Below are 12527 nucleotides of genomic sequence, written 5' to 3'. Positions count from 1 at the left end.
TGTCAATTGGGTGATTTATATCACCCCTATCTGGTGGAAGGCCACTTGGTAAATCAGAAGGAAACACATCTTTAAAATCATCTAACAAACTGTTCAATTCATTATTAACATTCAATTCACAAACATAAGAAAATTGTTGCTTTATATTACAGAAAGTAAAAATATTCTGTACAGGAAGAGACCATAGCATATATACCTCACAAATTTCCTTCTCTATCAACTTCTGAACTTCAGTAGAACACAGCAAAGGATTATCAGATACTTCATGTTCACCTTGAATGACAAAAATCTTACCATCCCTTTCAAATTCCAGTGTATTATGGTGATAGCTACGTTTTAAGGATGGTTCCAATCCCCATAGCCACTCCCTCCCTAGAGCAATATCAGCTCTTTCCATGTTCATTATTTGGAAATCAAGCTTATCTTTATATCCTTGAATCTCGATTTCCAAATTGAATACCATTGTATCCCATATTTTATTGTCTTGGCCTTGCATCATATGAACAACATATTGATGCTCACTGTTTTGTTGGGGAAGTTTCAATTTTTTGACAAGTGCATAATTTATAAAATTATGTGTGGCAGAGTCATCAATCATGACTCTAACCTGTTTTCCAGCTATCAATCCATGTACTCTAAGTAAATCATGTGGCCCAAAAGTAGGCTACCACATAGAAGTTGACATACAACACTTATGTTGTACATCCATGTGCAAGACCTCTAAAGATTTATACTTTTCATGGCCCTTTAATTCTAAGGTCTGCACTACATGGATTTGTTTTTCTTTTCCCTTGCCCTTGTCCTTATCCTTTCCTTTATCTTCCCCCTTTTTCTTTTGAGGGCAATTCCAAGCCGCATGGTTAGGGGATAGGCAATTAAAACACAACTTTTCTTTTTTGGCCTTATCAAAGTCATCAGGACTTAACTTTGGCCTCATATATGGTTTCTTTTCAAAAGGTTGTTTTTTACCCTTGAAAAATGGCATTTTTCTTTTAAATTTGCCCACAAATTTTAAGGTTTCCAATTCCTTAGACTTGGGCTCTGTATCAGTGAGACTAGTGAGTGTACCTGGACGCGTACTATCTTCATAGATTAATGCAAATTTAATTGCTTCTTCCAGCGTTTTAGGTAAACTCCGTTTTACTTCCTTTTTACAGGCTTTATCCAGTCCCCTAATGAAACCTCTTGTTTTTTGGAATTCATCAATTCCTTCCAGTTTGAGGATTATCTCACGATATTCCTCCAGATATGTCAGTAGGGGTCGTCCCTTTTGTCTGACATAATCCCAATCTTTCCAATTTCTTTCCATTTCATTTTCAGGAAGAAATTCTTTTAAAAAGACGGATTCAAATTGAGCCTAAGTTTCAGGTATTTTATTCGCCTCCTTTAAAGTTCGCCACCACTTATATGCTTTGGGCCCCAAAGTTAAACTAGCCTCCAGTGCTTGGAGATGTGGTGGGGTATTTTTTAATTTATGTAAATCTTCCCATTTTTGGAGAAAATTAAAGATTGTGTCTTTATTCCTATCTTTTTCCTCCCCGTAAAATTGAGGTGGTTTCATATCCTTTAAAACTGGATTATCCCTCAATTTATGATAAGTTTGGGGTTCCTTAGGATCTCGCATAGTCACATCTAAATCTTTCGATGAAGATGGGACATCCGAGGTTTCTATCTTATTTTTATCTCTTTCCAACAATAAAGTTAATTGAGATTTTATTTCAGTAAGTGTTTGGGTTAAAAATTCCATTTGAACCCCTTGAGTTTGCACACGAGCAGTAAGATCATCGAATTGCTCTCGCGTGGCAAAAAATTCTTCCCATTGTTCTTCTTGTATGTTTGGTTCATGGGGATCTACCATAGGTTGATCCCCGGAACTAGAACTTTCCATTACCCTTGCTTTCCCTTTTTCTGCCATTAATACACTGGAATTGGAAAGCAAAAATAAGAAATTTGTATACAAGATAAAGTACTTCCCTGATTTTTAATGGCAGGCTGTGGCTTCAGTCGTGTATGATATTTTTCTGTCTGTCTCACAGCAGTTGTCTCACGCACAACAATTGTGACACATTTTGCCTCCGTTGAGCACCATCAGATCACGTTTTGCCTCACGGCTGATGCCTCACGACTGATGCAGCTGACGCCTCATCTTTTATTGACCAGAAACGGAATCGTGTGTCTTGTGCTAGTTCTGGTTCGTTGTGTAGGCGTTGACCAGAAACGGAATCCCCTTTTCGCCTTTCGCCAGTCGATGGACCAGAAACGAGTCCCTGTTTCTTTTTCTTTTTCTACCCGTAACGTAGGATGTCACATTAATGTGACGTGGCGCTGCGTTTCTCTTTTGTTTTCCTTCACGGCCCGTCCCGTCGCGTTTGCACTGCGCCAGGTACTCACGCGATGTGACGTGGCACTTCTTTCGTTTTTGTTCACGGCCCGTCGCCTGGTGCTCACGCGACTTCACAAAAGACTGACGGCCTGACTGGCGACTGACAACCTGACGGATTTCTCACAGTTTGACGAACGCTTAATGATCTGAGACATTGAACCATAGGCTCTGATACCAATGATAGATGACGGAGAGACAGATCCACAAAAAATGATGAAAGCACGAGTATCCTTCTCCTCCCAACCATGCCTAGATATGTGCTGGCCCTCTACCCGGATTCCTTTGCCAGCCGTCAACTTCCTGAAGTCCTACTATTCCTGGACTCCCTTACTCTCTAGGCTCCCCTTAACCCCGCTCCAGCGCCCAAGAGCCCGGATGGTCATTCTCGTGCATGTTCCCCTAGATTTACCTTAATGTGACATTAAATGTCACTTTTAATGTCACATTCCATATTTATGACCTTAATGTAACATTAAATATCACTTTTAATGTCACATTAATGTCACAAATAGCATTGAGCTTGTCAAAGTGCATATAGATGATAATCTTGTAGACCTTCTCATGAAGGGTTTTCCAGCTAAACGGTTTGCTCATTGCTGACAGATGATGGGAGTTGGATAGATATATGTGTTTCAGCTTTGTACATACCTAGACTTAGCTTATTCTTTTCTCCTCTTAAGGAACATTGCCTTTAAGTGGGAGGTTGTTGGGAATAAAGTGCTCTCATGCCTTTTATATGTGTATGGGTGTGAACACACCCTTAGCACTTGTACACACACACACACACACACACACACACACACATATATATATAAACCTAAAGTGGTACACTTGTCATTGTACCCACAAATCGTGCACACTCTCTACTCTGCTCTCTCTTATTCTTAGTCTCGTTGTTGCTAACAAACATTGATTGTCTCGATCTTCATGCCTCCCGGTAACTAAAGAACTTGCCAGGTAATGCTTTACAATGCAAATTGTATAAAGTTGCCTTTTTGCTATCTTTAACAATCAGCATAGAGCCCTTGTTTGCCTTCTAAGATCCACCACCAAAGGTAGTAAAATATCCTCTTGTATCAAGTTGCCCAACTAACAGTAGACTTTTCTTTATGCCAGGTACATATCTAACATCTTGTAACGTCTTGTAAAATCAGCTCTTGGCCGTTTTCGAGGGCCAAGTGAATGGTACCTACACCCTCTATCTCATATGTATAGTTGTTGCCGGAGTAAACCTTGCCTAGGCAACTTGCAATGTATTTTGAAAAAGACTCCAAAGAAGGACTAGCATGAAAAGAGACACCACTATCCACTATCCATGATTGGGACAATCCATCGTGAGCTGAAAGTAAAGCATCGATTATCTCCTTTTTGGTAATGTGCATATCACCTGCTGCTGCCATAATATCTACATCATTGCATGAGGTTGCAATAAGTATCTCTCGAGTGTTAGAGAGCTTTTCAATGACCACACTAGATGCAACATTTGCCATTGCAACTTCTTTTGAGGGAGAGCTGTCATCATATTTCTTGTCATCTTTCTTTTTCTTTTCTTGTTTCTTTCTTTCTTGCTCTTTCTTGTAATACTGACAATCGGGATTTTTATGTTCTTTATGCTTACACTAATAGCAAGTAACATCGTGCTGTTCGCCCTTGCTTTTACTCCTACTTTTGCCTTTATTTCTTGCATTACCCCTTTTCTTTGACTTGCCTCTAAGATGATAGGTTGAACCATTGCTTTCTCCATTGGACTTTCTTCTGATCTGCTAATTGAGAATAGAGCCCCTAACACCATCAAAGGTTAAAGAAGGGTTGTTGCTTAGTGAAACAACCAAAGACTCCCAACTATCAAGCAAAGCCATCAACAAGAAAATAGCCTTCAGTTTATCATTAAAAGGCTGCAAACTAGAGTCCTGCACAACTGACTTAAAATCCCAGTGAAAGCACTCAAACGCTCAGATGTTGGCTTAGACTTTTCCAACTCCATGTTCACAAGCTTGCACATGAGACACACACTTGATTCATTGGAGTTGTATTTTCATAAGTGTCCATTAACTTTTTCCATATGGCATAATGTCAGAGTGCAGCGGTGTGGAAGTGTAAGATTGAAAGAGAGAGAACGTAGAGAGAGGAGAGAGAAAGAGACAGTGGAAGATGAAAATCTGCTGTATAAGTGTGCTGTATACAAAGATATGCAGATATATACACGGGTGCAGTGCGCTGGACTGCGTGTCTCCACCTTGACGATGCAACCTGCTGTTCACCTCGAAGCCCGCTGCTGCAGTCTACACGATCTCCTGTCCGAAATTTGCAAACAGAGATGGAATCAGCACATATCTCCAGCCTGGAATCTGCGTACAAAAGTGGTTGAAGACTGCTGAAAAATCGGCTATAATTAGCTAAAAAATTGAGCGCCAAAATATGCAGGTTGCAGCCGATTGGCAGTCCGACTGTACAGTCCGATTGCGATTGGCTGCCCAACTAGGTGCTCTGATCGCTAACACCCCCGCAGAGCCTGGGCGAGGTAGAAGCCTGAGAGATCTGGCATGTCTTTGAAGTAGAGCCTGGGAAAGTGCCTTCGTAAACAAATCTGCAAGATTGTCCTGCGTCTTGCAGTACTCCACAGCGATGGTCTCATCCAGAAGCTTCTCTCTGATGAAGTGGTACTGGATTTCTATGTGCTTTGTCCAGGCATGGAAAACAGGATTTCGTGCCAAGGCAATGCAACTCTCATTGTCGCATTGCAGCAAAGTAGGATGAGTCTGGGGGCAACCAAGCTCCTCTAACAATCTCCGAAGCCACACAGCCTCACATGTGGTGGAAGACGCGGCTCAATACTCCGTCTTAGTAGACGAAAGGGCTACGGTGGGCTGCTTCTTGCTACTCCATGAGATAACACCTGCACCCAAGGTAAAACAGTAACATGTTGTAGACCGCCTGTGGTCCACATCACTAGCCCAATCCGAGTCGCTCCAACCTGTAAGTACAAGATTTGAACCACTTGTACCTGCTGGATAATGAATCCCTAAATTAGATGTCCCCCTCAAATACCGAAGTATCCTCTGGGCAGCGTGCCAATGCACCGTCTGAGGGTCACTCATGAACCCCGCCAAGAGCCCAACGGCAAAACAAAGATTAACACGAGTGTTGAGGAGCCAAATCAATGATCCAATCAAGTGACGATAGCGGGAAGCATCCGCTATGGGAGAAGCTGAATGTGAAGTGGCCTTCCAGTTCGGATCCATAGGAGTAGAAATGGTCCGACAATCCTCCATCGCAAAAGAAACCAAGAGCTCCTGTACATGTCTCTGCTGAGAGATGAAAATCCCCCTCTGAGATTGATAAATCTCCTGGCCCAAGAAGAAATGGAGTAGACCCAAGTCCGTCATCTCGAACGTTTGATATAAAGTTGCCTTCGTCTCTTTGACCTTCTGTGCATGATCACGCGTGACAATCAAATCATCAACATACAACACAAAAAGCACACAACCAACCTCGGAAGTGTGTATATAAAGCTGCGGATCGGCCTTGGAACGCCCATATCCCAACTGTGACTGAAGGAACGGATCAATCTTCTCGTTCCATGCACGCGGAGCCTGCTTGAGGCCATACAAGGCCTTCTTCAACCTGTAGACTTTCCCATCTGAAGATCCAAAGCCAGGAGGCTGCTTGACATAGATCTCCTCCTTCAAATCACCATTGAGGAAGGCCGACTTCACATCCGGCTAGTAGACATGCCATCTCCTATGGCCAGCCAAGGCAAGAACAGCTCGAATATTTGCCATACGAGCAGTGGGGGCAAAAGCATCATGACAATCAATCCCTGGGCACTGTGCAAAACCTTTAGCAACAAGGCGAGCCTTGTAAAGAACCATTGCTAAGGTACTTGGTCTTGAAGGCCCATTTGACGCCAATCACCTTCTTATTCGGGGGGCGAGGCACGAGTGACCAAGTGCCATTCCTCTCAATAGCCTCCAACTCGACTTTCATAGCTTTCTTCTATGGTGCGGATTGTAAAGTCTCCTTCACGGAGGTGGGCTCTCGATCCTGCATAACACGGGTCATCAAACAATAGTTAGAGCAAACAAGCTCCGTAGAATGTGCCTAGTGCCTCTGTGACCACCGCAGACCATCTTGTGGTTCCCACTCCTTAGGGACCCTCTCGATCCCTGAATCTCGAAGTGTGTCACGGGCCCAACGAGGAGGAGGCGGGACCTCTCCTCGTCTCTCTCCATCAATTGAAGACTCTGGGATATCCACCGGTGGTAACTCCTCGGGGGTGACCGGGGGAACAGTAGACTAGCTTCAAAGGAACTGTCTCGGTAGCCCAACTCTCCCCTGGATCTCCAAGAATGGGATGCTCCTCACCCGTTGCTATGGCCGGAACCTCCACGAACCGTACATCTCGACTGGTGTAAACATCCCGCTTGACGGGATCATACAAACGATAGCCTTGGGACTGAGAGCTGTAGCCAACAAACACCTATATTCGGGAAGTTGCTTTAAATTTATCACGATGAGCCTTGGGAATGTGAACATAAGCATTACACCCAAAAACCCTAAAATAAGAAACATCGGGCTTAGTCCCAAAGTAAGTCTCAAAAGGTGTCATCCCATCAACGGCCGAAGTGGGGGATCGGTTAAGGATGTGAACTGCAGTAGCCACATCCTCGGCCCACAGAAACTAAGGTGTCTGTCAGTGCTCCATCATGGTGCGCGTCATCTCGATCACACTTCGGTTCTTCCGTTCAAGAATGCCATTTTCTTGAGGAGTGTTGGTATTAGCAAACTCCTGGTGAATACCTTTATCTGCACAAAAACGAGCAAACTCATTAGAAACAAATTCACCATCATTGTCGGATCGCAAGGTCTTCAATCTCCGGCCCGATCGGTTCTCCTCAAAGAGAAGCCAATCCTTGAAGTGGGAGAAAGCTTCTGACTTCAACGCCAAGAAGTAGGCCCATGTCATCCTGCTATAGTCATCTACGATCAACATGAAGTATGAGCTTCCTCGCAAGGACTTGTTCCTCATAGGGCCACAAAGATCCATAGATACAAGCTCCATCGGTGAAGTAGACCGCCGCGAAGCTTTGTTGGGAATCGCATCCCTATGCTGTTTCCCACGAATGCAGGAGACGCATGGTTGTTGGCTCACCACTATGTCCGGCAACCCTCGAACAAGCTGTCCATGTGACGCCCTCCGAAGATAATCATAGTTTAGATGACCAAATCGATCATCCCATAGCTCTGATTGTGTTTGAGAGGTAAGAAGAAGAGTAGGGAGGGTTGTAGAAGACGTCAATTTGTAGATGCAATTCTCCTCATATCCTGATGAGAGAACCTTTCTGGATCCACGATCAAGGACTCGCACCGAATCACTGTCAAACTCCACGAAAATTCCAAGGAAACAAATCTTATGAACCGAAAGTAGATGATACCCTAAACCTGGTACATGCAAGACCTCTGAGGTATGGGTATCACCACGTCCATCTGGAATAAGTTGCATCTCACCCCGTCCTGCAATAGACACCGAAGAGCTATCTCCAATGAGAATTTGCCCACGCAAAGGTCACAACTGGGCAACACCAACTGATGGAGTCATGTGCCAGGAGGCACCAGTGTCAACGATCCACTCTCGAGCCTGGGGAGCTGTCATCGCAGCATCAGAAGCATTCGGTATAGAGTCCTCAATGACAGCTAGATGAAGAAACGCAGCTGATGAGGGTGTAGCCACCGCTCCAGAATCCTTCCTGTCCTTCTTGTTGGTGTCCTTCTTGTCTTTGTCAGGGCAATCCTTCTTTCAATGGCCAGTCTTTCCACAAATATGGCATGTGGATTCTTTGTCCTTGTCCTTCTTTGACTTGTTGTCCTCCTTCTTTTGGTCCTTCCCCTTCTTCTGAGAGGCTTGACCTGGCAAGGCTTCCGACTTGGAAGCATGCTGTCCCTTCAGTTGTTCCTCTTGGTCCAAGACCATAGGAACCAGCTCTTTCCACCGAAGAGTAGACTTACGTCCCGAAGCAATAAGGGCGGAGTAGAAAGCACCGAATCGTGGCGGCAACTGGGACAAAAGTGTGATTGCCATGTCTTCGGAGGAAATCGGCTTCCCTGCATTTTGAACGTGCATCTAAAGCTGTCTAAGCTTGTTGATGTGCTCCCACAACGAGGAAGACTTGTTCACGGACAAGGTCCGCATCTGCATCTCCAAAGAAACCTGCTTCATAAGGGTCATCCGGTTATACATCTGATCAAGCTCCAGCCATATCTCCCGATCCACCGTTAAGTGCTCGATGTGGGCTATCACGGCTGTAGTACAAGACAGAAAAAGAAAAGAACGAATCTGGGCATTCAGTTTGTCGCAATGAGACTGTGCCTTGGCCAACTCCGCACGAGCATCGGAAGAGTGTTTGGACTCATCTCTCACCGAGGGCCGGTTGATCTCCTCCTGTACAAGCTCCGCCAAATCGTAGGACTCAAGGATGGCCAACATCATCACGCGCCAGATCGAGCTTTTGATCTACGGGAAGAGCCTGTAAGACAAGCACCTTCCGGTCCATGATGGTCTGGAACTCCAAGTCAATCTTTGTAGATATCTTCACCTGTAATGCCTTCACAAACGCAAAAGTAGCCCCCTCTGACTGTGAAAACGCAGCCTGCTAGGGCTCTTTCTTCCGCGTCCCGAACCTTCTTCACCCGCCGGAGGCGATGAAAAAGCAAAACCTGCACTTGAAGACTGAAAACTCAGCTTTCCTCCTCTTCAAACAGCAGCAAACAGCAGCAAATCCACCAACTGGACTCCTTTCCTGTGCGCCCACGCTCGCTTCAGCCTTGTTCCGAGGTGCAGCCCTCCCGCTCGCCCTCAAACGCTGGAAACGCAGCCTTGTGTCGCGATGGAAACTCCTCTTCAGGTTGGTCTTCACTCAGCCAACCCTTCTACACTGCTCTGATACCATGTCAGAGTGCAGCGGTGCGGAAGCGTAAGACTGAAAGAGAGAGAACACAGAGAGAGGAGAGAGAAAGAGACAGTGGAAGATGAAGATCTGTTGTATAAGTGTGCTGTATACAAAGAGATGCAGATATATACATGGGTGCAGTGCGCTGGACTGCGTGTCTCCACCTCGACGATGCAACTTGCTGTTCACCTCAAAGCCCGCTGCAGTTTGCACGATCTCCTGTCTGAAATCTGCGAACAGAGACGGAATCTGCACATATCTCCAGCCTGGAACCTGCGTATAGAAGTGGTTGAAGGCTGTTGAAAAGTCGGCTATAAATAGTCAAAAAACTGGGTGGCAAAATATGCAGGTCGGACTGCAACGTGGCAGTCCCCTGACTGTACAGTCGCAGTCCGACTGGCTGCCCAACTAGGTGCTCTGATCGCTAACACATAAGCTGTATCAAGACACTTAATGTCTGTAAGTACATCATCAAATATAGCCATTTTAATGTATACAATGGCCTTCTTGTTGAGTCTAGCCCAATCCTCATCTGTCGTAGTTGTAGGCTTGTTTTCCCAAAGAGCATCATCACAATCCTTGAGAAACAAAATGCCTTGCATCCTATCCTTCCACAGATCAAAGCCAGTGCTATCAAACCTCTCGATTTCAAAAGGGATTGTGTCATTGCTGCTAGAAGCATTAGTGTCCATCATTCAGCAAAGTGCCAAGTACCAATGCTGTATTTTATGACAGTAAATAACAGGCTGAATATTCAGCTAATTTCAGCCCAAAATTTCAGTAAATAAGAGCAAGATTTGATCCAAATACAAGTACAGTAGTAGAAAGAATGACTTTCATCATATAACTGAGATTTCAGCATACATTCCATGCATGCATCACTACAAGGTGACTCCCACTTCAGCAATATCACCAAAAATACATTTGCAACAATCCTAGATCTGCAAATGATCACTAAGACTGCTGCACCATGAATATTTAGCAATACATCAACTCAATAGCAGTTGCCTAATATGTGTACTGTATACATATGTGCCCAAAAGCACTTCTGATACACAAAGGAATTATATGTCTGTTGTGTCAAGTTCCACTTTTCTTACCCTATTCAATGTGCATTGCAGTGTTTGCAGCTTGTTGATGGCATAAATTTTTGTTAAGAGTTCAATTTTCTTTACTATGATAAATTGGGGAAAGCTGCACATGCTATTTTAAATTGGTGTCATTCTTTGTTTAATAAGATGATCGTGCACCTAATTTATGTTGGGCTTGCATGATTTTGGAGGCATGCTCCTGGTGATCTGATATGTTTGGGCTTGTGTCATTTATACCAGTGAGTGGGCGGTGAACATCCAACGGGATAGTTATGCTTCGTATATTGGACATTATCCTCTTCTTGCCTACTTTGCAATTGCAGAAAATGAATCTATCGGCAGGCAGCGTTACAACTTCATGACGGTGAGTGGCTAGTCAAATCCTGGTGCTTAAGCTCATACTCTCTTATTTGCTATATTTACCAAAGCTTTCCATTGTTAATACAGAAAATGCTTGTACCATGCGGTTATCCACCTGAGAAAGAGGAAGACTAGACAGTCTTCTCTTAAATGTCTACTCTTCATTTACGAAAAAAAAAAAAATGTCTACTCTTCAAAGTCTTGTTCCTGTATCGGACATTGCAACAGCTCTCTGTTGAAAGTGGACAGGGGATTGCTTTCTTTACTTGAAAAAAAAGCTGCTCTCTTAGTTTCTTTATCCATTGTGTATTTTTTAGGATATCATTTGATGTGATTATTTGAATGAGGTAGGACCATGTTATCCAGACAACCTTTTTATGATGCCAACAACACAGGTTCTGTAATATTTACTTGCTTATAATAGTGGAAATCGAAATTTGTATTTGGTATGAGATGTAAGTAGCTTTGTGAGTGGGTTCATTACACTTCCTTGGCGACCACAAAGACCAAGCTTGCTAAACTTTCTAGCCCACAAACTAGCAGTTGAGGTGATGGCAACAGGTGGTCAATCATGAGTCATGGGTACTATTTAATGATTTTGGAGTTGGTATATAGGGTTTACCTTATTCTGCTATGCCGAAAATTGTGGTGGTTGGTTCGCTCAACTGGCCTAAATTATGGTGCTTTCGTTGGTATACAGAGCTGGAAGTTCCACTTATTAATATGCATTGTGAGTAATTGCATAGAATTTGCTGAGATTTGAGGTATTCTGACCTGGGATGCTTGTATGGTCAACTCATGGTGCCACCTTGCTTATGGAACATTTTAGGTTCTGACCATGACAGCACAACTCTGGCATACAGTACTCACTGTTGAACATGCACCTCAACAGTGTGATAGATCCCTTTAAGAGTTCATGATGTTGTAAAATCCTTGCACCACTCAATGAAGTGCTCAAACACTGGATTGCTTCGTGTTAGGACTTGTTCTTCAATGCGCTCAAACATTGCGGATTGCTGCGTGTTAGGACATGTTCTTCAAGCTTTACAAATGAAGCAAGTATTCCTGGCATTGGTGTAAGCACATTAAAATTGCGTTTAATGGTGATAGTTTGTATGTTGGGAACTTCAAAACAGTGATTAGTTCTTGTATGACTGCGCATCAAAGTGAGAAAAACAGGATTTCTGTTTTTCGTCGTAGTGATGGTTTGTTATAATGTGAAGGCATGCCTGTAAATCAAAGACGTGTCTTGGTTACAGGTTTTATTTGTTGTTAGCATTGCCCTTTAGGGCATATACAATGGTGCAGCCACAAGATGGTGGCTGTCTTTAAGAAAAAACCCACGAGTTAAGTGGCCTACTTCAAAGGTTGTGTGTGTATATCATTTTGAGAAGGGTTTTTAAAAGAGAATTAAAGAAAAGAGCAGTTTTCTCTGCCTTTTTTTTGGAAGGAGTAATATATCAAATGCTTACAAGAGTACCAAAGACTACACAAGTACCTAAAGTCAGATGACTGAGTAGAAAGGTCATGGCAAAGAAGCAATAGAGATTGTTGTATGCCAGGGGACCAAGTTCTTCTTGGAAAGGAGATTGGTGTTTGAATAAGGTCCAATTGCCCATGTAGGAGACCTTTCAACTTAGCAAGGTGTCTTCGCACCCCAAACATGCTAAAAACAAAAGCATTTCCAGTTGTCCAGTTATGCCAACCACCCCAAAAATGGAGGGATGGAGACAAAATCTTCATATG

At 43.6% G+C, this 12527-nt stretch overlaps 1 protein-coding gene across 1 annotated transcript in view; it reads left to right on the top strand.

The window, feature by feature from the left end:
- The window catches only part of LOC148024300 (uncharacterized protein At4g14342), a 44152-nt gene extending 32922 nt beyond the window's left edge, over positions 1 to 11230 (top strand). Inside the window, exons 3-5 of the mRNA XM_087693923.1 lie at positions 10662 to 10785; positions 10869 to 10945; positions 10978 to 11230. Of these exons, the coding sequence (XP_087550049.1) occupies positions 10662 to 10785; positions 10869 to 10916 (172 nt within the window). The 3' untranslated portion in view covers positions 10917 to 10945; positions 10978 to 11230. The remainder of the gene's footprint in view (positions 1 to 10661; positions 10786 to 10868; positions 10946 to 10977) is intronic.
- The last annotated feature ends 1297 nt before the right edge of the window (positions 11231 to 12527 follow it).

The sequence above is a fragment of the Lygodium microphyllum genome, chromosome 15 (assembly GCF_053477565.2).
Source record: "Lygodium microphyllum isolate KBCC chromosome 15, Lygodium_microphyllum_v1.1.10, whole genome shotgun sequence".
Taxonomy (NCBI): domain Eukaryota; kingdom Viridiplantae; phylum Streptophyta; class Polypodiopsida; order Schizaeales; family Lygodiaceae; genus Lygodium; species Lygodium microphyllum.
Note: the sequence above shows the minus strand (reverse complement) of the source record. Positions and strands in the feature narration are given on the sequence as shown.